Source organism: Sciurus carolinensis, chromosome 14, assembly GCF_902686445.1.
Source record: "Sciurus carolinensis chromosome 14, mSciCar1.2, whole genome shotgun sequence".
Lineage (NCBI taxonomy): Eukaryota > Metazoa > Chordata > Mammalia > Rodentia > Sciuridae > Sciurus > Sciurus carolinensis.
Genome location: NC_062226.1, coordinates 5,578,208 through 5,606,196, shown reverse-complemented (window position 1 = coordinate 5,606,196; position 27,989 = coordinate 5,578,208). Strand labels below are relative to the sequence as shown.

General features: G+C 60.1%; 1 protein-coding gene and 2 long non-coding RNA genes across 3 annotated transcripts in view; 1 reads left to right on the top strand and 2 right to left on the bottom strand.

Moving 5' to 3' along the window:
- The window catches only part of Hmcn2 (hemicentin 2), a 129,740-nt gene extending 107,010 nt beyond the window's left edge, over window positions 1-22,730 (top strand). Inside the window, exons 78-98 of the mRNA XM_047524838.1 lie at window positions 11-118; window positions 357-491; window positions 850-984; window positions 1,837-2,027; window positions 2,816-3,029; window positions 4,001-4,135; window positions 4,980-5,170; window positions 6,538-6,619; window positions 11,396-11,665; window positions 13,556-13,705; window positions 14,985-15,122; window positions 15,217-15,338; window positions 15,692-15,929; window positions 16,859-16,921; window positions 17,041-17,163; window positions 17,833-17,967; window positions 18,881-19,009; window positions 19,365-19,682; window positions 20,339-20,458; window positions 21,065-21,191; window positions 22,032-22,730. Of these exons, the coding sequence (XP_047380794.1) occupies window positions 11-118; window positions 357-491; window positions 850-984; window positions 1,837-2,027; window positions 2,816-3,029; window positions 4,001-4,135; window positions 4,980-5,170; window positions 6,538-6,619; window positions 11,396-11,665; window positions 13,556-13,705; window positions 14,985-15,122; window positions 15,217-15,338; window positions 15,692-15,929; window positions 16,859-16,921; window positions 17,041-17,163; window positions 17,833-17,967; window positions 18,881-19,009; window positions 19,365-19,682; window positions 20,339-20,458; window positions 21,065-21,191; window positions 22,032-22,377 (3,470 nt within the window). The 3' untranslated portion in view covers window positions 22,378-22,730. The remainder of the gene's footprint in view (window positions 1-10; window positions 119-356; window positions 492-849; window positions 985-1,836; window positions 2,028-2,815; window positions 3,030-4,000; window positions 4,136-4,979; window positions 5,171-6,537; window positions 6,620-11,395; window positions 11,666-13,555; window positions 13,706-14,984; window positions 15,123-15,216; window positions 15,339-15,691; window positions 15,930-16,858; window positions 16,922-17,040; window positions 17,164-17,832; window positions 17,968-18,880; window positions 19,010-19,364; window positions 19,683-20,338; window positions 20,459-21,064; window positions 21,192-22,031) is intronic.
- LOC124964476 (uncharacterized) lies at window positions 12,351-21,080 on the bottom strand. Its single transcript, XR_007104977.1, has 3 exons — window positions 19,026-21,080; window positions 18,576-18,637; window positions 12,351-15,364 (listed from the first exon to the last, which is right to left on the bottom strand). It is a non-coding gene; the product is annotated as an uncharacterized LOC124964476 (long non-coding RNA).
- A 305-nt stretch (window positions 22,731-23,035) lies between the features above and the next one.
- On the bottom strand, window positions 23,036-26,748 carry LOC124963971 (uncharacterized). The gene is made up of 3 exons (XR_007104853.1): window positions 26,519-26,748; window positions 23,239-23,346; window positions 23,036-23,159 (listed from the first exon to the last, which is right to left on the bottom strand). It is a non-coding gene; the product is annotated as an uncharacterized LOC124963971 (long non-coding RNA).
- Window positions 26,749-27,989: the final 1,241 nt, after the last annotated feature.

Genomic DNA, 27,989 nt, shown 5'->3' with positions numbered 1-27,989 from the left:
CCACCCACAGGTGCCCTGGAGATCGGGCAGGCCCTCCCCATCCACGCCGGCCGCTACACCTGTACCGCCCGCAGCTCTGCCGGTGTGGCACGCAAACACGTGGTCCTCACTGTGCACGGTAAGGGCCCCAGCAGGGGCAGCTGGACAGTAGCGGCCCGTCCCAGACGGCGCTCCTGCCTCTGAGCTGGGTCCCGGGCGGGAATCCTCGGGAGAGGTGCGTGGGCGCCGCGCTCGCTGCAGAGGTTTTGTGAAGCCCACCCCCGCTCGCAGCCCCTCTCCCTGGCCCTGAGACTCCCTATGGGAGGGGCTGGTGTCCGCGGTGTCCCCAGGGACCTCTGTCCCCTGTGCCTCTGCAGCTCCCCCTGTGGGGAAGCCGCTGCCCAGCACGGTGCAGGTCGTGGCCGGGGAGGACGCGCTGCTGCCCTGTGAGGTCTCGGGGGTCCCCCGGCCGAGCACCACCTGGCAGAAGGAGGGGCTCAGCATCCCCGTGGGTGAGTCTCCGCGGCAGCCATGGCAGGGGGTCCTGGGTGTCCTCCCTTCTGCCCCAGCACATTCCACAGCCCTGCCAAGAGGTCCCATAAAGCCCCGCCTGGCCCAGAGGCACGTCCCCGACCCTGCTGTCACCCCGCCTTCCTTTCTGCTGTCACGGCAGCCTGAGAGCCACCTGGGAGCTCAGTGCTGAGGGGACACCAGGGAGGCTGGCTCAGCTGGGCTCTGGGCCGGGCCTTCCTGCTCATCCGACCCTCTGCGACCCCAGGTCAACGGTACCTGTCAGACGACACCTCCAGCTGCCCTCTGCAGGGCTCCCCTATTCCAGCCACTGCCCCGACTTTCCCCCATCACATCCAGGTGTGAGGACGCAGGTCCTGCCCCAGGGACAGCTGCAGATTATCCGCGCCCGTCCCGAGGATGCTGGGAACTACTTCTGCATCGCCCAGAACAGCGCAGGCAGTGCCTTGGGGAAGACACGGCTGGTGGTGCAAGGTGGGCACCCGGCGGCCAAAGGCCTTGAGCTGCTGTCGGCTTCTGCCTCCGTGCCTGTCCCTGAGCCCAGGCAGGGTACCCCCTGCCCCAGCGTTGCTGATGGTTCTAGAAGCAGCTCGGGGAAACTGAGTCACGCGTACCATGTGGCTTTTGATATAAACCCTGTCCCCTTCCTGCTGGCCACTGCGGGAACAGCTGACCATCCCGCTTTCATTTGGACTTTTTGGTACCACAGCCTCTTCTTCCCTTTTGCACAGACTCACAATCCACTGTCCTTTCCCTTGGTTTGACCCGTTGTTTTCTGCAAAGATGAAGCGGCATCCCTGGCAGAGCCTGGTCCTGTGCCGAGAAGGCTGTGTGGCCCTCATGCTCTGGTCCCAGCCTGCTTGCTGGGTGCCTCGGTGGCCTCCCTGGGCAGCTTGCAGGCCTGGGCCTGACTTTGCTTGAACTCAGAAGGTTGCTGCTCCAGGCCTCCTCCTGAGCCTCTGTCCAGCCTGCTTCTCTCCCTTGTGACCTGCGGCACGGCTGCTGGTCACCCGTGAGACTAAGGCCATGTGCCCCGGCCCTGGCACAGCCCCGCCAGGGGCCAGGCATGGGCTGCATGATGACCGTCCTGCTTTTGGCCCGGGGGCTGCCCTGCTCAGGGTCTGTGCCCAAGCTCTGAGTCGTTGCACGTGTGCAGCAGGGTCACCCTGGCTTGGCTGCACCACACTCAGTGTCCCCGCTCATCCAGACCACCGGCAATGGCCTCCCGCTGGGAAGCGGTGGTGCAGCTGATAGGGAGTGCCAAGGGCCCTGCCAGAGGCCACGGGCACCCACTCCCGTCCCCACGTGGACTCCCTCTCCCCACAGTGCCACCCATGATCGAGAACAGCCTCCCAGACCTGTCTGCCACTGAGGGTTCCCATGCCCTCCTGCCCTGCGCGGCCAGCGGCAGCCCTGAGCCCGACATCAGCTGGGAGAAGGACGGCCAGCCTGTGTCTGCAGCCGGGGGCAGGGTCAGCGTCCAGCCTTCCGGGGAGCTGCTGGTGAAGAACTCGGAGGTGAGGGCCGGCCCGAGGAGCAAAGTGGGAGCAGCACAGAGCACCAAGCACACACTCTGCACGGAGCCCCGGGCAGCCGTTCAACCCAGGAAGTGGAGGAAATCTGTGCTGTCATTTCGCCTGCTGATGACAAAACCTAATTGTCCCACGTACATTGTTGCCAAGAGGCACGATCCATGTTTGACCCTGGACCTCCATCACCAGCTCCTGGGGCGGGGACTGGAGGGCCTGGTCGGGGGTGCTGAGCCAGGCTGTGGGGGGCACCCCAACCACCTCCCCATCAGCTCTCAGCACATTCTTTAATTGCAAATGGTCTGCGCAGCTGCATGCAGTGCCCAGCTGCCAGGCCAAGGGAGCCAGGCGAGCAATGGCAGGGCCCTGCCCTGCTCCATGCACCCCAGGACTCCCGTCAGAGCCCTTGGGGCCTTCCCTGTAAGGGCTCCAAAAGTAGGGCCTGCCCCCCAAGTCTTTCAAGAATGGATGTGATGGAGCAGGTCTGGCTCTGGACACAGAGCCCAGCACATAGTAGGTGCTCAGTAAGTGGGAACGGTTGGTTCCCATCATTTGTATCTATGGTCAGGATTGGATGGCAAGGGAGCAGAGCCCTGTGGAAGCTGCAGGGAGTTCAGGGGTGTGGTGGTAGGACCACCTGTTAGCTAGCTGTGTGACCTTGGACAGGCCACTTCACTTCTCTGGGCTGGATATTCCATGGGAACCTGCAAGGGATGGGTCTGCAGGGGCATGGTGCCAGGGGGCAGTTCTCAAACTGGCAGCTCCCTTGCCCGCAGGGCCAGGACGCAGGCACTTACACCTGTACAGCCGAGAATGCCGTGGGCCGGGCCCGCCGCCGAGTGCACCTCTCCATCCTGGCGCTGCCTGTCTTCACCACCCTGCCCGGGGACCGCAGCCTGCGCCTCGGGGACAGGCTGTGGCTTCGCTGTGCAGCCCGTGGCAGCCCCACCCCCCGCCTCGGCTGGACCCTGAATGACCGGCCCGTCACAGGTCTGTCTGGGCCTACTGGGGGCTGGTGAGACAGACCCGGGACCCTAGGCGGGGGCGGGGGGGGATGGGCTTGGGGACCAACCTAATGGTGAGGAGGTTGTCTGCAGGCCCTGTGGGATCTGGGTCTGGTTTGGGGGAACGCGGGGCAGACCTACGTGTCAGCACAGGATGGGCCGCTTACCAGAGCTGGCGCCAAGTCCCCGAGGAGAGTCATCCCAGGGAGCCCAGGCCGCTGCTCCCAGGTGGGACCCTCAAGGAACTGCTGTCCTGGGTCTGTCCCCCCACCTGGGATCCAGCTGGCCTTCGGCGAGGCCCAGGGCCTGCAGATTCATGGCAGTTGCTCAGTGAGTGTCCACCGTGTTGGCGAATGGCTCAGCCCCTCCAGCACGAGGCCCTCCTGCTTTAGAACACGTCCCCTCAAGGTCAGGGGCTGTGACGCACCTCGGCACAGCGATGGCTTGCCAGGCGCAGCCCCTTCCGGGCGGGGGCAGCTTGGGCGGGGGCAGCTCGGCGAGTATCCCAGCAGCGTCTTCCGGGACGTGACAGCCCTGGGCCTGAGGACAGATGATGTAATGCAGAGGCCTGTTGGCGCTGGGCTTTTCCCCGGACCAGTGCCCTGGGGTGGTGTTGTCCTGTCCCTGGTGCTGCGCCAGCGTGGAGCCACAACCCAGAAGACAGCCTCCACTAGCATCCCTCGCTAGAGAAATGGGGGCCCTGGGTGACACCCCGGCAGCTGGCCCTGGCTGCCCCTGGGCAACTGACAACCTCTGCGTCGGGCGGGCTCTCTGACCACAGCCCATGGCCTGCGTCTCCCATGTGCAGGTCTGACTTGGTCGGCCTTCCAGCCAGGGTGGAGGGACGCTCCCTTCCACTCCGGCACCCTTACTGAGCACCTGCTGGGTACCCAGGCCTGCGTGGGCTTTCAGGGCAAAAGACTCCAGCACGGGGACCCCTCTCTCTCTCTACCGCAGATGGGGTGTCTGAGCAGGATGGGGGCAGCACGCTGCAGCGGGTGGCCGTCACCAAAGAGGACAGCGGGACCTACGCCTGCTGGGCTGAGAACAGAGTGGGCCGCGTGCGGGCGGTCAGCTTCGTCCACGTGAAGGGTAGGGGAGCCGCGGCTCTGTCTCAAGACCTCTGTGTCCTCCTAGTGGCTTTGTACCGGGCTGCCCTTTGGGGTCCCCTGGGGACTTGGTAAAATGCTGAGGCCCCCAACTCGGTAAACCAGCCTCTCTGGGGCGGGGCCCCGGCACGGGTAGTTTTTACACTCAGGTGATGACTACCTGCATCTGGACGGTGCCAGGGACAAAGGAGGACACGGGGCCAGGGCACCCTGACAGAAATGCCCCAGGCTTGCCAGCCGACTGCTTGTCCCCTTCAGCCTGCTCCACCGGGGCAGCCCAGGGACCCTCTGTGACACCGTGTCTTCCTTTGCTCAATGTCAGGAGGCGCCAGGGCACAGCTGCAGCTTTTGGAGTAGATTTGGTGTCGGGACCAGGGTGGAAGGCAGCACTGAGCGACCAGCAGTGTTCTGAGATGTGCTGAGTCTCTTGGTGTCACTGCGCACGACATTCTTGTTTTCCTGTAGCTCTTGTTTTTCTAAGTGCCTGGCAGGTCCTCTGCAGCTGGCATGAGCACTGAGCGCTGCAGACACACAGCACACTGTTCCCGCCTGTGCCTGTCCCAGGCATCACTAATCAATCGCAGCACAATTCCCACTCAGCTTGAAATTCTCAGCACAGTTCCTGGTGGCCTCAGCAGTGGCTGCGTGATGTGACCCATGACATTGAAGTCTCCCAACCCATTAACTATACAGAGTCCTGCTGGGCTAGCAGGAGCCCCTGTAGGCCCTGGAGGCAGGGACTGGGAGGTCTTTGGGGAGGGTTTATGGGAGGTTGGCCCTCAGAGGAACCTCCCTCATGACCACTAGTGTGTTGTCACCCCCTGCAGAGGCTCCTGTCCTGCAAGGGGAGGCCTTCTCCTACCTGGTGGAGCCTGTAGGGGGCAGTGTCCGGCTGGACTGTGTGGTCCATGGAGACCCAGCACCAGACATCCGCTGGACCAAAGATGGCCTTCCACTGACAGGCAGCCGTCCCCACCACTGGCTGCAGAACGGCTCGCTGACCATCCGCAGGACCGAGGCAAGGCGGGGCCGACACTTGGCAAGGCCAGCCAGGACAACCCCGTGCTGCACTGCTGGGAAGGGTTGCTTGAGGCCGGCGTGGCCTCTGCGGTCTGTGAGGCACTGCCCTGCCTGTTCCCAGCGGCCCTCCTCCGCCCAGGGGGGACTTCCACCGGGTGATGTAACACTGCCATGCCCCGGTCACCCCGCCCTGCCGTGAGGCTGACCTCCTAGGTCGATAGTGAGACCTCAGTGGGATGACCCTGCCAGGTGTTTAGGAGTGACCTGAGGGGGACACCCCAGAGGCTACTATTAACACCACCAGTGGCAGAGTGGGCAGGTCATAGTGCCCCGCTTGTAGATAAAGGCACTGAAGCTCAGAGAGGCCCACAGCCAGGAAGTGCGGGGACAGGACTCTGCCCCAGGCCTCCTGAGTCCTCCTGCCCACGGTCTCCTCAGGCTCGAGCACAGGCAGCCCCTGAGCACCCTCTCTCCTGTGCTCCGAGTCCCAGAGACTTGCCGAAATTCAGAGTTGCGAGTTCACCCTAGGCCGGGGTCTCGCCCCCTGGGAGCTGACTGTGTGCTGACCGTAGTGGGTCAGTAATCAGAGCAGCAGCAACGGCCTCCTGTGCCGAGCACTGGCTCTCCAGCGTCCTTTCAACTCGGGGTGTGTAACAGCCCAAGGGGTTCCACCCGCTTTAGAGATGGGAAACCGAGGCTCCAGAGACAGGGAATGTCCCAGTGATTGGGTTCCACCCAGTGAACAGCAGGGCTGGGTTTCGGCCTCAGACCCGCCTGGCCTCCAAATCTCCACTCGGCTCTGTGCCGCCCCACCCCCGGGCATCCTGGATCCGTCCCCCGCGTGGACAGACTGCAGGCTGCCCGGCTCCTCCTCTGGGGCAAGGCCACCCTTCCTGCATCACTGGTGGGCAGGGTCTCCTGTGAGCAGGTCTCCTCGGCCACCCAGCAGGTGGAAGCTGCCAGCCCTCTGCCCTCTTCGGCAGGGCACACTGGCACAGGGAACGCTGGGGAAGTCCTGGCCTGGCAGACGTCTAGCTGGTGTTTCCCAAAGGTCTTCCACCATGGAACCCCTTTCTTCAAGGGGCTGCGACACCGATCAGTGGAGCAGTAATGCTTCAGTGTAGACGGCTTGGAAGAGGCAGGGCTGGGCGGCGCTTTCTCCTGCAGTGAACCCCCTCAGGGGAAGGAGCCCCTGCCCTTGGTCCACCCCTAGTGGTGGGCTCTGAATGACCTGTGACAAGTACCTCAGGGGCCCTCCTCTTGCCCCTGGCGGCCCTGTCCGGTTTCTCTAAGCACCTTCCTGGTTAGAGGGGTCTGGGTCCAGTCGCCCTCCTGAGCACAGCTGCCCTTCCTTGCCACCTGTAGATGGACGACGCGGGACAGTACCAGTGCCTGGCTGAGAACGAGATGGGCACCGTGAAGAAGGTGGTGACCCTTGTGCTCCAGAGTGAGTCTCCGGTCCCTGGCCCTGGCCCCGCTCTTCTCCCAGCAGATGGGGACGTGGGACGTGGGACATGGCTGGGGAACAAATACTTGCTAGCTGAAGTCCCATGAAGGGTCTCCCCAGGGCAGGGGGAGACGAGTGTCCTCCAGTGCGTCCCCAGGGACCCGACCACCAGGCCTGGGGAGCCCGTTATTCACAACCTAAAACTGCCGTTGAGATCGGAACGACAGCGCAGGCGTTTGCCGAGCACGTGAGCCTCAAAATAACCTGAGAAGCGTCTCAGTGGGGATTGTGTAGAGCATGTCTCGCTGTAGAAGCGTGCCCTCTGGGGTCCCCGGTGTCCTTTCAGTGCGCTTCCGTGAGTGGACCCACCAGCAGCACCGGCTCCCAGGCTCCTGGCACAAGGCCTCAGTCACCGCCTCCACCCGGTCATTGCTGGTCTGAGCTTCCCCCTTATTGTTTTAAACCCATGGCTTTATCGAGGTGTCATTCACATACCAAGGTCCACCCATTCCTACCATGGAATAAACGCCTTACAAAGGGAAATCGGCCCCCTGCTGCAGACGTGCGTGAACCTTGAAGACGCTGTTCAGTGACAGAAGCCAGTCACAGAAAGAACTACCGCAGGGCTCTGCCCCTGTGAGGTCCCTAGAGGGTCCCATTCAGCCAGAAAGTAGAAGGGCGTTGGTGTTTAGTGGACACAGGGTTGCCATCTTGAAAGAGGAAAACATTCTGGAAGTCATTTTGCAACAATGTAACACTTTACAGGACTCTCGGCTTTCCAAGGTTAAGATGGGAACTTGTATGTTAGCGTGGGTTTTACTTCCTTTCTGTCCCCAGGGATTGCATCCACGGGTGCCCCACCACTGAGCCACATCCCCAGCCCAACCGCATTTTTCAAGCAAAATAACCATCACTGGTCATTACTACACAGTCCAGCGGTCAGTAAACGTATGGAGCCACACAAACGTCGCCACAATCCGCTTTCAGATTTTCTCCAAGATGCTCCCTCTGCCCTTTGCATCAGTCCCCGCTCCCCCCTCTGTCCCTGTGTCCACCTGTCCCAGAAGTCCCATGGGTGGCACACATGACCTTTGGGTTCTGGCTTCTCCCAACTGTGCTCTTGAGTCACCCGTGCCTGCGGGGGTTCCTGAGGCTGAGCGGCACTGCCCTGCACGGCTAGCCACGCTCTGTGGTCCACTCGCCTGACGCCGGACCCCTCCAGCTCTGGCTGTGGTCAATGATGGCGCTGTGAACGTTTGAGTAGAACCTTGGTGGATCTCTGTCCTCCCTTCCTCAGGCGGGTGGCCAGGAGGGGTCCTGCGGGTCATGGAAGTGGATGTCCAGCCTTTGCAGAAGCCGCCAGACAGCTTCTGCCATCTTGCTTTCCCTCCAGCAGCCCACGAGGTGCTGGGTGCTCCGCAGCCCCAGATGCCTGGCAGCTGCGTCTCTGTGGGTGTAACTTGCTACCCCGTCTCATCAAGGTCCCCTCTGACTGATGACATTGCTTATTAGCCATTTGGATGTCTGCTCTGGCTCAGTGTCTGTTCTGATCTGGTGACCATTTTTTAATTGAGTTGCTTATCTTATTAACGAGCTGTGTGCTCTTGGGGGGGCAGTCCCTGGAGAGACGTGATCTGCACCTTTTTTCTCCTAGCCTGTAGCTCATCTTTGTCTTTTGCTGATGGTGCCTTTAAAAAACAGAAATGTTAAAACTTGATGCGGTTCAGGTTAATCGATTTTATATATTGTGGAGATCATATATTTCATGTCACCCCTAAAAGGATTTTGCCAAACCTAAAGGTTCAATTTACTTCTACAATTTTCATAGTCTTTTTTCTCACATTTAGATCTATGATCGATTTTGTGTTAGTTTTTATGTCAGGTAAGGGTCTAAATTCCTTTTTTTTTTTTTTTCCTGTGTATGGATATCCAACTGATGCAGATCTTTAATTCCCCTCAGTGATATTTTATAGTTTTGGGGGAAAAGTCTTACATTTCTTTTGCTGAATTGATTACTAAGTATGTTATTAATTTAGGTGATTTTGGGGGGTGGGTACTGGGATTGAACCCGGGGTGCTCTACCACTGAATTACATCCCCAGCCCTCTTATTTTCTTTTCTTTTCTTTTTTTTTTTTTTTTTAAATTTTGAGACAGGGTCTCACTAAGTGGCTGAGGCTGGCCTTGAATTTGTGATCCTCCTGCCTCAGACTCCAGGTTGCTGGGATTGTAGGCCTGGACCACCGTGCCCAGCTAGATGGAACGTTTTTAGTTTGATGTTTTATTTTCCGCTGCTAACACCTAGAAACGCGGTTGACTTTCTATCTCCATTGTGCACCCTGCAGCCTCGCTTGTCCTTAGTGTAGTTTTGGTCTACTCCTTGGACTTTCTGCCTGTGGGTTTCCTGCAGTGTGGCCTCTCTTTCCAGCCTTTGATTCTCTGGGTTGTCCCGTCTCATTGCTCAGCCCCTCGGTAGGATGCTGAGTGGAGGGAGGGGCAGAGTGGACACGCCTGTTCCAGTTTGGGGTGGAGCGCATGCAGCCTTGGGGCCTCTCAGGGCTTCAGCGGGTGCGGGGAGCTCCCTTTCATGCCCCGCGTGGGGAGAGTTGAGTGGTGATGGAGCAGGCTCCTGGTTCCAGACAGGATGGACAGACCCTCTTCCCTCCTGCTAAGGGCAGTCCAAAGTCCACACAGAAGGCAAGAGGTGGGGAGAGGAAGCAGGAGGGACGGCCAGCTGGGGACCTGGGGACCACATGGTGGCAGGTTCTCTCGTATCCCCTGGGCTGGGCTGAGGAGCCAGCAACCTGGACACACCAATAGGCTCTGACCGAAAATAAATCACCAAATAAAAAGGCCTCAACAAAAGCCTGTGATCTCTTGCCAAGGGACTAGGAAAGAATGGCACAGCAAGAAAGGAACTTCCAGACAACACCGTGCAAGAGGGCGGCCCCCACACATACCGAGGGGGACCCTCCAGCTCAGCCGAGGGGAAGCACTGACCCTGGGCACCGGCGTCAGTGAGCCTGGGAGGAGGCCGCTCCCCTCTTCACTCTCGACCAGGAAGCCCCGGCACTGGCGGAGGCTGGGGAGCGGAGGGTGCCCTTCCCTCCCTGCAAAGCCTCGTGCTGAGCCCCAGCTGCCCAGCCAGCCCGGCGCCCTCCCTGTTCCCCAGAGGGCGGGCAGCGGCGGGGCAGATGAGGCCTGCCAGGATGGAGGAGGCCAGAAGACCAGGCTCCCGCCAGCTCCCAGCAGTCAGGGCACCAAGGAAATCACTGGACAAACCAAGACAAGGAAAGCCTCAGCTCAATGAGAGAAGACAGCCGGCGACACCAGTGAGATGCACGCGTCCCAGGGCCAGGATTTTAAAGTCGGCATCATGAGGTCACGTCTGTGAGCACCTGCGAGAACACCAGAAGCTTCTGGAACAGGAGGCCGGGCTGTCTGGGGCTCCTCGGCTGCTGGGGTCTGCACGGGCACACACTCTGCACACCCAGGGGCCTGCAGAGCCCCTGCCCGCCCGCCCGCCAGCCCCTCGCGAGGGCTCCGTGGGTTCTCTGGCCCCGCACCGGGGCTGGCGGAGGGGCATCTTCCTGTTCCACTCCTGCCTCAGAGCTGCTTCCACCACACTGAGGACCTCAGCCAGGGGAGGCAAGAGGCCCTGCGTTGGCCGTGAGGACGGCTGTGGGTTGGGCTCAGTCCCAAGCGCTTACCCACAGTTCTGGAAGCTCTGTGTGGACAGGAGTCCTGATTTGCAGTGGGACTGGGTGATTTCTGGAGCCCCGATTGTCGTTTTGGGCAGTTTCGTCGTGTTTCACATCGACTGGGGGAGGCAGTTTGCTGATGTTCACCCCCAGCTGCTGGAGGTCCTGTTCTGGCTTGTGCTTGACCTTTATCTGAATGACATCTGAGGCTGGGGTGTGGCTCAGTGGAAGACCGCTGGCCGAGGACACAGCAGGTCCAGGTGAATCCCAACACCACTGGAGGCGGTGGGAGGGAGATGAATTGGAGCCACATCACTAGTGCTGTGTGTCAGACTTCTTTGCACGACACGCCTGACGGACACTCTCCTGTGGTTCCTGAGCCACGTGGTCCTCACTGTTGGATATGCCAGTTTATATACTCCACTCTCAGATGAGAAAACAGAGGGTCAGGGAGTGACTTCTGGGAGAGACAGAGCCCATGTCCTCCACCTCAGGGGTCCTAAGCCCAGGCAGTTCTGGAGAGAGTCATTTAACACTGGAAGAAACCTAAGTGTCCTATATTCGAGGCCCAGTTTAGCAAATCACAACAGATCCAAACAGTGGACCACGTAGCCAGTAGAAAGGAACGTTCAGTGGCACGGGAGGTGGTTAGGGTCCATCGTGGAGTAAACAACTTTAAAAAGCGGGCGAACGTGATGTGGTCAGTGGAGCCAGGTAGTTGTGCGCCACGTGGGCACGCCCTGAGAAGTGGGCGTCAGGTGGTCTGTGGGCATGGGCACGCCCCACACACTCCCACAAACTGAGGCAGCTCTGACATCATGGGCAATGTCGTCTTATGGGACCAGATCGCACACGCAGCCCGTCCTTGAGCAAGATGTCACTAGTGTCACCAGGCAGCCGTGAGGGTGTCCCTGTCTGGGCACCATGTTGGGAAGGGAATGCGTGGGTGTGGGAGCAGAGCGGGAGGGGTGTGGCTCCCTGTGCTCGCTCGGCCTTTCTGAGCCTTCCCGAGCCTTCCCGCGTGTCTGAGTGTGCACGGAGCCACCAGGTCCTCAGGCTGTCCCCGGCCTCCCGCAGGTGCCCCGGCGTTCCAGGTGCAGCCGCAGGACGTGACGGCGAGGTCCGGGGAGGACGTGGTGCTGCGGTGCCAGGCCACCGGGGAGCCGGCGCCCACCGTCGAGTGGCTCCGGGCGGGTCGACCCTTGCGGGCCGGCCGGCGGCTCCGGACCCTGCCGGATGGGAGTCTGTGGCTGGAACGCGCAGAGGCTGGGGACGCGGGCGCCTATGAGTGTGTCGCCCACAACCTCCTGGGCTCCGCCACGGCCCGGGCGTTCCTGGCAGTGAGAGGTACGGCCCCGCCCAGACCCCCCTGGCCGGAGGCAGCGTCCCTGCACAGCGGGGTCTGTGCCGGCGCCTGACTGCTCCCTGCTCAGTCGCAGGCTGGGGCGGACCCAGCGGGCACGCCCAGCGCTCCCCTGCCTTGCGGATTGGCCCTGCCGTCTCCAGTCTGGGAACCTGGGTCTCACGAGCTGGGTGTCTGCCGCCTGGTTTATGCAGCCTTCTCGCTGCTGTGGCTAAAAGACCCCAGCGGAGCAACTGCAGCGGGGGAAGAGTTTGTGGGGGGCTCAGGCTCAGAGGGCTCCGTCCATAGGCAGCTGGCTCCACTCCTCGGGCTGAGCGAGGCAGGACATCGCGGTGGAAGAGTGGCAGAGGGAAGCGGAGAGACCAAGCTCAGCTCCCCAGATACACACCCCAAAGGCATGCCCCCTGCCCGCCTCCTGCAGCCACCCTGCCACCCTCAGCTACCCCCAGTCGGTCCCAGCAGGGGTCCATCCTCTGACGGGGTTAAGGTCCCATGATAGCCCCCTTATTTTTTCAATAGAAATAACTAATTTTCCTTCATTTATGCTAATTGCAGAAAGGCCAGATAATATAGAAATCTGAGAAGAGGAAGAAGTAATCATCTCCCATAATTCATTTGCCAGAAAGTCAGGGGATTATTTGAGTTTATTCTTCCACTTTTTTTCTCTCTGAATGTGAGGAGATGCTTTCTCCTCATGGATGAGGTTGGGTTTACAGGTGGTCTTTACAACCTGCCCTTTTCCTTACTGTCTGGGATGCCACCCCATGAGTCATCGTGCCTGGTCCCTAGCCCTGCATGGGAATGTCTTTGTGTTAGTTTTGGTTGGTTTTGTAGATAAGCAGGGTTCCTTTCTCCAGTGTCGTCCCCCCTCCAGAACCGTGCCCCGGGCACTCAGTTCCTGCAGGATACATTCCGTCGGGGGCTCTGCCTTCAGTCTGAACTTTTCAGGGCCCCTGGCTGTCAGCCTGAGGGTCCCCCACGAGGCCACAGAGACACCCCAGGTCTGAGAAAGCCAACGGTGGCTTGTCTCTCCTGAGCCCCCAGCTCCTGTCCCCTCCCAAGGCCTCGGGTCACTCCCGCCTTCTCCTGGATCTGGCTCCCTTATTAAAAGGCTGGCGGCCTTTCTGGTGCCCTCCCCGCACTGCAGAGCAGCGGGTGCTGGTGAGAAACATCCCAGATGTGCAGGAAGTCTCCTCCAGCCCCACGCAGGCCGCAGGGAGCCCGCTGTTTCCTGGAATCCGGCTCAACCCGCCCGACTCATCCAGCTAGGGTCCTGGCCATAGAGTGTTTCATGTTACTTTTTGACAGATCAGGGGAATGTGTTGTTCGTGTCCCCCTGGGAGCTGGACGGGCAGGTGCCCAGGAGACAGCTGGCCCTGGTCGGAGGAAGCTCCCCTGCACCGCAGCCCTCATCCGATTAGAGCCCAGGGCCTCCGCTCATTAGGAAACCAGCCGCCCAGGCAGACCAGCTGCAGGAACAGGGCCGAAGATGGGAAGGGGGGTCTTCAGGCGGCGGCACTCAGCTCTGGCATGGTGCTCTGGCCCCCCAACCCCTGCTATCAGGGGTTCCCGGTGTTTTAGAGACCAGGGTTTCGTGCATGCTCACATCCTCATTTCCAGATAATTGGTGTGACTTGGGGACCTGACTTAGCTGGGTTTCACCCCAACTCGGGGACCCTCCTCAAAGCTCCCTTCTCTTTTAGAGCCAGGATCACCTACGTGTTGAGTCCATCACCCCTTAGCTGTGTGTCCTGGGGCAAGCTACTTCACCTCTCTGAGTCTGTTTATCCCTCATGACATGGGCATGGCAACAGTGCCTGTTTGTATCAAGGCATGGGAGTGGAGTGTCACTCCTTCTCTTTTCTTCTTCACAGGGGCCCCCCGGGGAAGCCGGGGCAGCATGGTCGGGGTGATCAATGGTCAGGAATTTGGTGTGGCTTCTCTCAACACCAGTGTGCAGCAGGAGGTGCATTCCAGGGTCACCACCATCCAGAGCAGCATCAGCCACATCCCGGCACATGTGGGTAAGTGGAACCACAGTGGCACCTGCCTCTAGGCCCACCACCCCACCTGCCAGGGACCCCGTGGCTCACCCTGGACAGGGAGGAAGCCCGTGCCCTGGGCTCGCTCACTCTGGCCCCGATTCCCAGAGATCTGACTGCCTCCGCAGGCCGAGCCCAAGCCCCCGAGCAGGCAGCTTCCTCTCCGGCTCTCAGCCCCACCACACAGAGATCATAATGAAGATGACAGGGCTGTGGGGCTCAGGGAGGGTCCCAAGCCTCTGCCCGCTCCGGGGCTTTCCACTCTCAAGTCCAAGGCTGATGGAAAATGACGGATGCTGGAAATGATTCAGGAGCAGGCCGGCAGGGACAAAAGCGGGGAACGCGAGAATCACATGAGCTGGAAAACCAGAGAACCCAGAAATGTCCCCCTGCACGCAGATCCCTAAAACAGCACGTCCTGCTGCAGACCTGGTCCTGAGGGAGCCGCCCAGCTGCCTTCCCTGGGGACGAGGCGGGGAAGGGCGGGCTGGCAGGTCTCTCCTCACTGCAGCTCCTCTCCAGCTGCCCGCCCCAGTCCTGTGTGAGCGTGTGGGCGGGGGCTTTGGCCAGAGTCACTCAGAGCCGGCCATTAGCAGAGTGAAGGAAGCGAGACGCATCCAGGTGTGGCTGCTTCTTCAAGGGGCAGGAGCCTTGGGAAAACCATGATCCCAGGCCAAGTGGGCCAGGCTCTGCCGTGGAGACAGGCACAGAGAGGCTGAGAAGGGTCCCTCATGCGCAGCGACCCAGCTTCCTCCTGTTGACATCACAGAGTGCCACCTTCCCTAACCCTGAGCAATCTGGGAGTGGGTGATGTTTCCCTGGCCCAGTGTGCGGCTTCACCCGGCCACAAGAGGGCTGGGCATCTGGTGAAGGCCTGAGAATCCATGTCCAGTGCAGCTTTTTGGCTCTTTTTTCAAAGTCAGTAGTTTGGAACAATCCTTCCTCTCCTGGGCTCTTCCAGAAGGGGCCAACTCAGCCCAGCAAATATGTAATGGCAGCCTGTGGCATTCCAGGCTCTGCGGTGACTCAAGGCCTTAATGTGCGTTTGCTGGACTGAGTTGAACATGAACAAGTTACATACATTTCTTTCTATAAACTTGCTTTGTTAATTTTTACAATGACCATGAAATGCTTGCTCTTGCTGTTGCCCAGGTTCTGGCTCAATAGCTGGAGCTTGGGCAGGGAGGGAAAGGACTGAGCTCTCCTGGGGGTGGGTGGAGTCGGGGGGATGTGGAACAGCCCTAACCTGCACCCTGTCCAGGGCCTCTGATGCGGGTGCTGGTGGTCACCATTGCCCCCATATACTGGGCCTTGGCTGGAGAGAGCGGAGAGGCCCTGAACGGCCACTCCCTGACGGGTGGCAGCTTCCGACAAGAGTCTCACGTGGAGTTTGCTACGGGTGAGCAGGGCCTCCCCCCAGGTGGGTCAGGTGGGGGCGGAGGCCTAACCCAGGACCTCCCGAGGTGACTCGGCTGGGTGGGGATGCACTGCAGGGGAGCTGCTCACAATGACCCAGGTGGCTCGCGGCCTGGATCCCAATGGACTCCTACTCCTCGATGTGGTGGTCAATGGCATTGTCCCCGAAAGCCTGGCTGATGCAGATCTTCAGGTGCAGGTGAGGTCAAGTCCTGGACGTGCAGACTGGTGGGTGAGAGAGAACGGAGGGCCGCATTCCTGTCGTTCCCAAGCAGCCAGGCCCAGTTTCCCTCCTGACACCCCAGCAGAAGGAGCTGGGTCATGGTCTGGCCTTGGGCTTGGGTAGGGTGAGCAGCCTGTAACGAGGTTCTGCTGTGTTTCGGGGACAGAGCGTGCTCCCCACTCCATACACAAGACCGCCAAAGGGCCAGGAGCTGCCCCAGGCTGCCCTGCTGGGGAGGAAGAGCAGAGAGGCTTGGCCGGGCTCTTCCCAGCCTCCCCCAGCCCCAGGCTGCTGGGAGTGGGTTCCCAGGCCTCCTGCTCCTCCTCCAGGACTTCCAGGAGCACTACGTGCAGACAGGGCCCGGCCGGCTGTTTGTGGGCTCCACGCAGCGCTTCCTCCAAGACCACCTGCCTGCATCCCTGCGCTGCAACCACACCATCCAGTACGATGCGGCTCGGGGCCCCCAGCCCCAGCTGGTGCAGCACCTACGGGCCTCGGCCATCAGCTCAGCCTTTGACCCAGAGGCCGAGGCCCTGCGCTTCCAGCTGACCACAGCCCTGCAGACTGGTGAGCCCCCCTGCCCCCCACTCCAGCTGAGACCTTCCAGGTGCTCCTGGCTGGGGCACTCTGACCATGGCCAGAGGTAGGGCCCAGCTGCTCACCACTGCTCTGCCTCTGCAGCCCCTCAGGCTGACGTTCAAGTTCAGCCACACTCCCTTCCCTCTTTTCCCAAGGGTGCCTGTATCACAGGCCCTGCTCCCGGGAATGGGAGCCACTGTTGGAACCCCAGAGATGCACGGGAGCGTGCTCTAGAGTCTCACCAGGGATGCCGGAGATGCCCGAGCTATCATTATCAGAGGCCCAAAGGGACGGCGGGAAGAGTCAGCACTGAGGCCAGGCAGACCCCAGCTCGGGTCTCCCTGCACCCCCCCGGCTCTGGGCCTTGGGGGCCATGCCCTGTGGCCTCCCCAAACCTCTGTGTTCCCATGGCGCAGGGGCGTGGCTTGGCCCGCCTCTGAGTGTGGCCAGAGGGCGTGACTGGGTACCTGCCCCAGCTTCATCTCAGGCAGGCAGTCTGATGGCCATTCCATCTACAGAACCCACCCTGTCCCCCACTTTGGTCCTGCCCCCTGGGAGCCATGACCCCTGCACACCCCTCCTGCAAGGCTGCTGGGCTCTCGAGTGGTTTTGCATGTGACCCCCTGCTTTCTACTCTTCTTTGATGATTTCTCCTGGGTCGCCTGACTCACTGCCCAACCCCATAGGAGGCTCCTGGGGCCCATTTACAGGACAGGGCATGTCCCACATGCCATAGCCTGGGACAGGCCTAGGCGAGGAGGCAGGGAAGGAGCTCACTGGCTCAGGATGGGGCCGATCCCCTGCTAGGGGGCATTGCCTGGACCATCCCCAGGAGGGACCTGTGAGCGGGGCCATGGCCAAGGCAGCTGGGGAATGGGCGTCCTCATATCCTTAGGGTCCGCCCCTTTGTCTTGCAGAGGAGGATGAAGTCGGCTGCCCCGAGGGTTTTGAGCTGGACACCCAGGGAGAGTTCTGTGTGGGTGAGTGACCTCCCACCCCTGGCATGGGCAGGGGAGGCCTTTCAGCCTGGGACGCGCCATCCGTCCGGGCCAGCTGGTGGGAGGGCCTGAGCATGCAGACCACTGGATCCCCCTCCCAGACAGGGACGAGTGCCTGGACGGCCCCAGCCCCTGCTCCCACTCCTGCCTCAACGCGCCTGGCCGCTTCTCCTGCGCCTGCCCGGCAGGCTTCACCCTGGCCTGGGATGACAGGAACTGCAGAGGTGGGTGGCCCCTGGAAGAGGCACACTCAGACCTGGCCCAGGTGTGCAGGAGGATCCCCTGGCCAGGGGCCTTCCACCTCCAGGGATGGCCTGCTCCTGAATGGGTTGACGCTAACCTGAGGTTTCCAGCGTCCTGTCCCCACAAGGTCCCTCTGAGGACAGCACATGGGCCTGGGCATCAGGGGGTGATGGGGATCCCCAAAGGCACACATGCAGTCACCAGGACACAGGCTCAGACGCTTTCCCCGCCCATATCAGTTCTGATTAATTGGCGCTCCTGAGAGGCCGCCACCGATAGGCCCTGCACACCCATCCGCTGAGCAAAGCTGCAGAGTGACAGGTCTGCCCTGAATGTCCCGATGCCCACCCACGATCTGCACCCTCTGCTCCCACCAGTGGGACCTGGTGCTGCCAGGTCTCTGCTGGGCTTCCGACAAGGTGCCCAAGATGGCACTGTCTGCAACCTTGTGTCAGCAGCTGCAGGCCAGGGCTCTCGGGCCCCTTGGTAGGCTCTGTATTGTGGGGTGATGGAAGGAGGTGGCAGGCAGGCTGGGGACCTTCATGCCAGGACCCCTGGGCCTGGGAGGAAAGCCACGTGGGTAGGCTGGGCCAGGGCCAGGGTGCAGGGAGGGCGTGTGTTCATGCAGCTGTCTCCTGGTCTGCCCCCAGATGTGGATGAGTGTGCCTGGGATGCCCACCTCTGCCCAGAGGGTCAGCGCTGCGTGAACCTGCTTGGGTCCTACCACTGCCTCCCTGACTGTGGGCGGGGCTTCCGGGTGGCTGCCGATGGAGCCAGCTGTGAAGGTGCGGGGACGCTGGGTGGACCCTGGCAGTGATCCCAAGAACCCAGAGATTGCCAGAGTGGCACTGATCGTGGGCTGCATGTCCCTGGGGTGCTGGCTTCAGAGAGCCAGGAACTCCTGGCAGAAGGAGCATAGGAGGCCAGGGAAAAAAGCCTGAGGGGTCTGGGGAGCTGAGTCCTGGCAGCTGAGTATCCTTTGTCAAGTGTCCCATCCTTTCTGGGCCTTGGGTTCCTCAACTGTTTGAGAGGGGGAGCAAACACACCACCTCTGCTGCCCCTTCCCAAATACCCCATGGGCCACGGGCCTCCCTGGAGACAGCCTCTGAGTCCTCAATATGGCTCCCCCAGCAGCCACTATGGATCAGCAGCAACTGGCCTTTGGGTTGAAACCTAGGTGCCACCCCTGAGGGGTGACCTTTAGGATCCTCCCTGTCTGGCCTTCTGTGGTTTCATGATCGGGTCCACCTGGCTAGTTGGAGACAGGCCAGCCAGTGGAGGGAACATGGCGGCCTTGAACTCAGAGCTGCAGCCTCTCCCTCCGTAGCCATGGAGCAGGGGCTGCTCGGGACTCTTCCTGCTGCCTGCCTTCCGCCCTCCCCTCTTCTCTCACCAGTTCTTTTGGCTCTTCCCACACGGCAGGCTGCAAAGCTCTTCATGTGCTTGTCTGCCGTCCTACGGATGCGGAAACAGGCCAGATAGGGACCGGAGCGTGGCAGCGCCCATGGCGCCCGAAGCCCACCTTTAAGGCCCTTCCTTTCTCCAGACCCGCAACCTGCTGGCCTCCAAATCGGGGTCCTTGGGAGGGTGGGCCAAGTGCGGCACTTGGAGAGGGGACGGGGACACCAGATGTAGAGGGGGATGGTGATCCCGGGGGCGGGGCTCTGGCCACCCTGACCCGCCCCCGCCCCCGCCCAGATGTGGACGAGTGTCTGGAGCAGTTGGACGGATGCCACCACAGCCAGCTCTGTGAGAACACCCCAGGCGGCCACCGCTGTAGCTGCCCCCGCGGGTACCGGACCCAGGGCCCCGGCCTGCCCTGCCTAGGTATGAGGACACCCACCTGCTCTGGGCCCTGTGGGCACGGTTGGGTTCGTGGTGTGGTGCTGGCGAGTTCCGTGTGGCCCGACTGCACCCACCAGCTCCTGGACCTGTGCTTGGCCCCACCCGGGCCTAGCCGAGGGTGGGCCTGGGAGGCTGAGCAGGTAGAATGGACTGATGGGACACCAGAGCTGTGGGGCTGGGCGGGCTGGAGGCCGAGTGCTGCTGGAGCTGGCGAGGGAGGGGTCCGGCCGCAGACCCGGAGTCGGAGGGTGGTGCACGTGGAGGGCAGCTTGGAGGAGCAGGGTGGAGGCGGGGAGCCCGAGCCGCCCTCCACGCCCAGCCTGGCCTCCATCCCCAGACGTCAACGAGTGCCTGCGGCTGCCCAGGCCCTGCGCCTACCAGTGCCACAACCTGCAGGGCAGCTTCCGCTGCCTGTGCCCACCGGGCCACACCCTCCTCCGCGATGGCAGGGGCTGCACCCAGCTGGAGCAGAGTGAGCACAACGTGACCACCCTCAGCCTGGGCCCCTCTGTGCCCTGGCTGCGGCCCCGGGCGTCTGTCCCTGGCCACTCCTACCATACCTGGGCCTCCCTCCGCCCGGGGCCGGGAGCCCTGAGCAGCGTGGACCGGGCTTGGTGCCCGCCTGGCTTCATCAGGCAGAACGGCATCTGCACAGGTGAGGCTGGGCCCCAAGCGCCCCAGAAGGACATGCCCTGTTACCTTGGCTCCTGGGCTGGTCATGGGGCCCCACCTGTGTAGATACCCAGGACTCACGGGCAAGCAGGATGCGTGACCGAGGCAGAGGGCTGCTTCCCGAGGCCAGGAGCAGAGTCTCAGGGCAGTGCTGCTGGGTGGGGGGCTGTCGGGAGGTGGGGGCTGCTGACCGCGGGACGTCCCGAGGGGCCTGCTAAGCCCTGTTCTCAGGAAGCCAGTGGAGAAGCCTTTTGGTACCCAGGGCAAAGCAGCCAGGGAGGGAGGGAACATTCCAGGCAGACGTGAGGACCTGAGGAGGGTCTGATGGGCACAGAGGGTAGGTGAGGACGGCCCCTGGACCTCAGGTTGGCACTGGGCAGCAGAGAGGGCAAGGCAGAGGCAGCTTCCCAGGGCACCCTGCCTGTCCCCTTGGTGGGGACAGGACGGAATCCCCACTCTCAACAGGCAGGGATGCCTCCCACCCCTAAAACTGGCTGGGCGGGGCGGAGTGGGGAGCGGGCACCTCGGCAGGGACCTTTCCTGACCTGCCCCAGAGCCGGCAGGCGGGCATGTGGTGACCTGGGCCTCTGACTCAGCTTCCCATGCCCTGTTCTCCGTCCTGCCCCCGTGCCTGGTCAGACCTGGACGAGTGTCGGGTGAGGACCCTGTGCCAGCATGCCTGCCGCAACATGGAGGGCAGCTACCGCTGCCTCTGCCCAGCTGGCTACCGCCTCCTGCCCAGTGGCAAGAACTGTCAGGGTGAGCCCCCTCAGCCCCGTGCCGCGTGGGTGGGGTGGGCGGCGAGCTCAGAGGGCTCAGGGGCACACCCCGGGCTCCCACGCTTCACCCAGGAGCCTCAAGAAAGCAGCCTGCAGGCCCATCTCAGCTCTGCTCTGTGTCCCTGGGCACCTCTCTTCACCTCTCTGAGCCTCACCCTCCTGGTGAACTGGGGCTCACATAGTACCCCCTTGGATGGCTGGGGTGAAGCCTGAAGAGTGGGACAGAGCTGCTACAGGCGGGGGTCCTCTAGCCCCAGCCCCCCGTCCTGATTCGCCCAAGCAGGAGCTCCTCTGGAAGGTGGGGCATCCGCTGAGGGAGTCAAGGATTGGGGCGCTGCCCGTGGGTCACGGCACCCTGGGCGGGAGGGTGCCAGCCAGCACAGCCTCTCCCCCAGGCTCTCCAGAATGTTCCTGAGGCCCCTGTTGTGTCCTGGGGAGTCCTGGCCCCTGGGGAACGGGAGCTGGGCTCTGGCTGGGCTGTCTGTGGATGGGCTGCTCTCCGGCCGTCCCACTTGCCGCTTCTCTGGCCTGGCCTTCCGCCTGCCCTTGCTCCACCTGTTCATCCCCCCGGCACTCCCCCACCCAGACATCAACGAGTGTGAGGAAGGTGGCATCGAGTGTGGGCCCGGCCAGATGTGCTTCAACACCCGTGGCAGCTACCAGTGTGTGGACACGCCCTGTCCCGCCACCTACCGGCAGGGCTCCAGCCCAGGGTAAGGGCTGGGCTGTCCAGGGTGTAAGGGACAGGGGCGTGTTATCTGCTAGGAGCTGTGTGGCTTCCACACCGGCTCCTGTGTGGCTGGACTGCCTCCTCCAGGGAGTCTCCAGGGCCAGCGGAAGCTACCCAGTCAGAACTCCCGGGGCAGACGGTGCACCCTGCAGCCCGTCAGGGCGCAATCTCACCTTGATGCTGTGTCTCCTGCGCTCCGTGCATGGCACTCAGGGCAGAGAGGCTGGAGGTGGAAGCGGGGACTCAGCAAACACACACGAAGCTGCAGGCCCACAAATGCAGACATGAGCCAGAGGCACAGCCCAGCCTCCAGGATGCAGACACATGACACACGCACATTTCCTTTACGCCACTTCAAAAGACCACATATGCTCAATGAAGTGTCACAGACAAGAGGACCTTGGGGTCAGGGGCTGCGGCAGCCAGGAAGGTTTCCTGGGGTGGGTGACTTGCCCTGGACCTTACAAATGGGGAACTGGAGGCTGGCGGCAGAAGTGATGCCCCCACAAGGTTGGCATAGTGTCTCTGAGTCCCCATACCTGAGCTGCAAACGCACCGTGAGGCTCCGCTCCAGGGCACTTCTACTCCCAGGGACCAGAACACACTGAGTTTTATGGCTGCCTTGGGGCTTGGTGGGGAAGGTCCTGCTCTGAGGCAAAAGGGCATGGCTCTGGCTCCTTTGGGCCAACAGGGACACTTCTAGGGAAGGTATTTGGGGCGCGGGGAGAAGAGCAGCGCTTGGGCAGAACTACAGGGGCAGGGGGTGAAGTTCGGTCGCTCAGAGGGCAACCGGGGTCGGTCTGTCTGTCTGTGCGGCCCGCAGGACTTGCTTCCGCCGCTGCTCGCAGGACTGCAGCGCCGGCGGCCCCTCCACGCTGCAGTACCGGCTGCTGCCGCTGCCCCTGGGCGTGCGCGCCCACCACGACGTGGCGCGCCTGGCCGCCTTCTCCGAGGCCGGCGTCCCCGCCAACCTCACGGAGCTCAGCGTGCTGGAGCCAGACCCGCGCAGCCCGTTCGCACTGCGGGCACTGCGCTCCGGGTACGGCGCGGTCTACACCCGCCGCGCGCTCACCCGCGCCGGCCTCTACCGGCTCACCGTGCGCGCCGCGGCACCGCGCCACCAGAGTGTCTTCGTCCTGCTCATCGCCGTGTCACCCTACCCCTACTGAAGGGCAGAAGGTCGTCGGCTTCGGCTCTGCGGCCGGTGTGACCCCCGGGGAGCGGGGAGGAGCCGGCCCACCCCACCTACACACCGAACTGGGGCGGACACGGTGGCCGTTGCCGGTGACACCGGCCGTGACAAGCGGAACGTCCTCTTCTCCCTCCCGTGCGTCAGCGAGACTTTGAGTAAACACGGCCCTGCGAACAGCCTTGACCCCACGACAGCGAGCTGCCCTTAGGGAGCGAAGCCTTGGGGGAGCTGGGCAGGACTCCTGCACCGGGACCCTGGGAGGGGGCTGTCCCCAACCACACCTGACATTGGCATCCTGAACCCAGTGTGTGTGATATAAAAGCGAATGTTTCTAACCCACTTGGTTTCTTTGTCCAGTTATTTTACTTTGGTAGGAGGGGCTTTGGCTGGGCAGGAGACACCCTCCTTCCTGTTTGGATGGAGCACTGGAGACAGAGTGCAGGGCCCTCCTTACAGTAGGGTAGCCTCTGCCACCTCTCTGGTCTCAGTCTCTTGTGAAATATGAATATTGCAGTAAGGCCCCCCTTTTCCTTAGGGCTGTGGGGAAGTTAATGACAACACATCATAGCACCAGAAAATTATTAGAAAATTGTATCATAAGTGCACAAGGTGATTTTTTAAAATTTAATTTTCTTCCCAGTATCCTCAGGGGATTTGTTCCAAGACCCTGGTGGTTTCCAAAATCCGTAGTAAAATATTTGCATATAATTATGCACATCTTCCTATATGCTTTGAATCATCTCTGGATCACCTGTAAACCTAAAACAAGCAAATGATTTGTAAATAGTTGTTATACTGTATTGTTTAGGGAATAATGACAGAAAAAGAAAACCTGTACCTATTCAATCCAGACAACCATCCCAGTCACTGTCCTGGTGGCAATGTAAGACTTTAGTGGCCCCAGGGCAGTCAGCAGAACAAGGCAGGTTGACTCTGGGATGAAGACCTGAGACAGATTGAAATAGTCAAGTGAATCAACATATTCCTTACATACTCTTGTCTTTTGGTGGCAAGAGCACCTCACATCTACTGTCTTATCAGAAATCCTTAATACTGTTCCTGACTCCAGCCCTGTGGCACAGCAATCCTGGTCTCATTCATCTGGGACACGGGCAGCCTGGTATCCTTTTTAAGCCAGAATTGGGGACAGGCAGTTAGTGTAAAAATAGGGGATCAGGTCGAATCGAGGAAATGAAGGTCACAAAAGCCATCTGCCTCTGGAAGTTGGAGACTGCCCCTGGGAGAATGGAATGTCAAGGATCTCCGGAGCCCTTTGATTATCAAATTTACAGGCCCTTATCAAGGACTGCAGGCTGGGAGCTGCTAATTAATGCCCCCTGGGTCCTTGCCTGGCTGAATCGCTTTGGCCCTCTCCCTGCCCCATCCGCTTGTCACTTTATGCATCTCACCTGCAAAACCAGGCCTAGTCACATAGGAAGGAGAGATAAGGAGAGATAAGTTTGAAATGAGAAAGCGTTAGAAATTCAAATTTGTTCTTTTTTGAGATTGTTCGGTACATATCAGAGAAAACATTCAACCTCTAGTTTTTTGAGATTGGCCTATTTCACTCGTCTCCAGATCCATCCATTTACCAGTGAATGTCATAAAATTATTCTTCTGGGGGAGAGAACTGGAGAACAAAAGAGACCTTAATCTATAAAAGACGTAGGGTGCGCTCACTTCTTGGGACTCTAGAACATCAGCCATGGCCCCCTTCTCCCTCCCAGGAGAAGTCTGTATTACTACTACTTTTAAATAAAACCTGCTTAATATGCTTGCCTTGACGTGCTTCTCTAGTGTTCAAACTTCAACATTAGAGGGAGCAGAACTTGTCATCAGTAAATGGCGGTATCACTTTGACTTGCTTCTCCCTGATTCCTCCCCACCCTGGCCCCTGAACCATTCGTTCTCCATTGGATCGCAAGTTCAAAGGCAGCCTCAGCAGATTATCGAAGCCCTAAGCAATTCAGCAAGACCCTGTCTCTAAATAAAATATAAAAAAGGGCTGGGGATATGGCTCAGTGGTTGAGCACCTTTGGGTTCAATCCCCAGTACAAAAAAAAAAAAAAAAAAAAGCAAAAACAACAAAAAATTCCACATATAAATGAAATTAATTTTTAAAATTAGTTTAAGGAACTGATTAAATTTGTTCATTTACTCATTCACAGGATTCACTGGCTCCTGCTTATGTGCCTGGCAGTGACTATCCGATCCTGGTGCCCTTGACCTCTGGTGGCAGAGGCAGCGGGGGTTCCCAGGGAGGAAAGACAAGTTGGGAAGGTGGGTAGATGTTAGGGGGCAGTTTTGACAGGCTGGTGGGGGCAGACCTCCTCCAGCAGGTGGCATTTGCACAGAGACCAGATGAGGGTGAAGGAGAGAACCCTGCACACAGGAAGGAAGTTCCTGACCCAGGGAACAGCAGGCGTCAGGACCCTGAGTAAGAGGAGCAGCCGCTGAGCAAGGAGGGTCAGGGCGGGCAGAGGTGGCATCCGAAGGCAGGCTGGGAAGGCAGGTTGGACGGAGGCATATTCTGGCGTGTCTCCAGCACTCTGGGGGCAGGGAAGACGGCAGGAAGCGGAGCCCAGACGTACAGGGCTGCTGCTCCTCCCCACTCCCCTGCCCTTGCTCTTCCTCCAGGGCTGGCAGCAGCCCCTGCCTAGATGGCCCCCCACTGCCAGCTGCCTGCTGACACCCACTCAGAGCCGGTCTCTTGCATGCGGTTTGGGAGGGGAGCGTCCGCCCTGCCCTGCTCAGCGTGACACAGCCGCCTCCCCTGATCACCTCTCCTCTGGCAGTGAGGGAAGCCGAGCTATTTCCCACTAAGTGTTAGATGGAGAAAGCAGGCTCGGGAGGGGACAAGCCCCAGTCACTTGACCGAAAGGTGACTGGTTAATGGTTAGACTGGGACTCTAGACTCGCGCCCAGGAGCCCCGCAGAGTCCTCCCCAGGGCCCTTCCGCTTTCAAAGCTGGCTTCCTTTGAGTCGGGCGCCTGCACACTCCTTCTGTTCAAGGCCAGATGGTAAACACGGTCGTTCGGATATCCCATCTCTGTTGCAACTATTTACTGTGCTTTGGGACACAGAAGCAGCCACACACGCAAATGGGTGTTGTGTATTCTGATAGGACTTTATTTGTGAACACTCACAATTTAAGTATTTTCCTGTGTCGTGAGATTTTTATTTTTCCTCTTTTCTACGTGTATCTATTATTTTCATTGATCTTCTTTTGACTTTTCTTCACTTACACCATGAAAGTCGTTCTTAGTTTGCCGCCAAGCTTCTGTAAAGCAGGCCCACCCTGTTCTCTGACCCTGGCAGAAGTCCAGGCTGGGTGGGGGAGGGAGGCTGTTGGGGAGGGGCTTCTCAGCCCCTCCAAACCCTGTTTGTTCAGAGCCTGCCCTTGAGGACCTCCCTCGGACCTCTTTGTGCAACCCTAGGGGCCACTAGTCCTAATCTGTGCCCTGCTGTCTGCTGCGCTGTTAGCTTTTCTTATGCAGCCAGGAAACTTGCAGCCCAAGAGGAGGCAGGTGTGGGGGTGAAGGCCGGTTGAGGGAAGAGCCCATTCTCTTACCCGTGGCTCCTGCTGGCTGAACCCGGCCCTTCATGTTTGTAAAACTAATGTTTGTTGAGCCCCTGATCAGTGTCTTATGAACTCAAGTTTATTTTACCCTTCCAAAACCCCCAAAGGCAAGACATGGTGTCCCCATTCACAGATGAGGGAATGGGGACTCAGAGGAGGTGGGCATCTTGTCTGAGCTCACACAGCCAAGGAGAATAGAAGGTCTCAGTCAGGCTCCTCTGACTGCGGAGCCCAAGGCTCTAACCTTTGGACTTCCCTGCCTCCGCTCTCCAGGGAAAGAGGGGAAGGAGGACAGGGAGAACTGGGCAGGATGAAGGGAAGGACCTGAGGAGTTAAAGGCCAGGGTCCATCAGTCCAGCCTTTCTCCCATGTTCTCCTCCTTTTCCATCCAAGGTCATGAAACAGGCTCGTGAAAAGGGGGTGACTTGTCCAAAGTCAAGCTGCCAGCTCGTGTCAGACTAGGCCCGAACCAAGCGCTGACCCAGTCCCTCTTCCACCTCCCAACCCCCAACCCTCTCCCACCCACAGGGATGGTCACCTGGCAGGAGGCACGGTCAGGGAGCTGCTGCAGCCAGAGCCCAGCGTGTTTTCCACTTCTGTTTTTCCATTTCAAACTGTCATTGGCCAAGGTCCCATCCAGCCGCCCAGCCCCCTGGTGCCACCTGATCGCAGAGGCTCTTCTGCACCATCAGGGATTTGGAAAACAACCCACAGGTCACTCATTAAACTCCCCGCTGCAGCTCTTCCAAGAATCCCACGACTGGACTCTGTGTTCCTCTTGGTGGGAACTGGCAACCTGAGGTCCATCCTGGAGGCCACTCTCTGTTTCTGGGGCTACTGCCCCGGCGTGGGCAGTCATACAGTGACTTCTGGTGCCAACCTCAAGATGACTGCAGGGTGACATCTTGAAGTGTCTACACATTCAGGCCCCTCCGTGACCAGCAGGTGCAGAGAGAGCGTTGGGTGGTGGGGGACAGAGGCAGAAGGCAGGGAGAGGCCTCTCTGTGATCATGTGCACAGGCTGCACGCAGGTCTGTAGCTTGCTGGGAGACTTGATTCTATGAAATCCATTGAGCTTGTCCTTTGGCAGCTCAGACAAGTGGTCACAGAAGTCAGAACCAGTTGCTGAAAGCTCCGTCCTTGTCACTGATACCAATCCAATAACAAGGACGTGGTTTTGAAAAAAAGGAAAAACTAGCGAAGGAGAAACACAGGGGCCTCCTGTCCCAGCGGCTGTGATTCTGCCCATCAGCTTTTAAAGAGTGACTGGAAGGCTCTGTTCCACATGTTCTCTGTTGGAGTGTGGTTCACTTGTTGACTGGGAGATAGTCATGTCTGAGATCTTCAGGTGCCATCCCCAAAGTCTGGATGGCTTCGTTCCTATGGTGGGTGTGTTCTCAGGGACAGATAACTGCCTAGGATGGGAAGAAAGGCAAACCTGTTTCCCCTGGGGAGAGATCGGGGAGGAGCCGGGAGAGAGGAAGAGAAAGAAACACGTCCATCTTAAAAATAAGTTGCGTGGCAGAGCAGCCAGGGCTGTATTCAGAGCATAAAGTGGACACTGGTACAAACCCACCCTGGGAAAAGCCACCCTGGATGCCATGCCCTGGAGGGTCAGCTGAACACAGGCAGGAAGTCAGCTGAGGTGTGTCCCTCGGGCACAGGTGGGGTGATGGTCTAGGCCAAGCCCGGGGCAGTGGAGGTGGGAGCAAGGCCGGGCCTTGTGTTCTGTCTGTTGCTGGAGATGTCAGGCCTCTGCCATGTGCCAGCATGACAAGGCATGGCCAGGACTGGCCCGGCCAGGAGGGGAGGGGTCAGGGAGCATCTCCAGGGAAGAGCACGTGCCAAGACCACTCGGAAGGACAGAGTCTGACCTATGGCAGCAACCTCACGCAGGCCACCCAGAAGGAGCACGGGGGTGAGGACCCAGGAGGCGGAACACGCCTCTGGCTTTGACCCAAGAGGGAGGGGGACCCCCAGAGTCTTTTCTTTAACAGATCATTTCATTC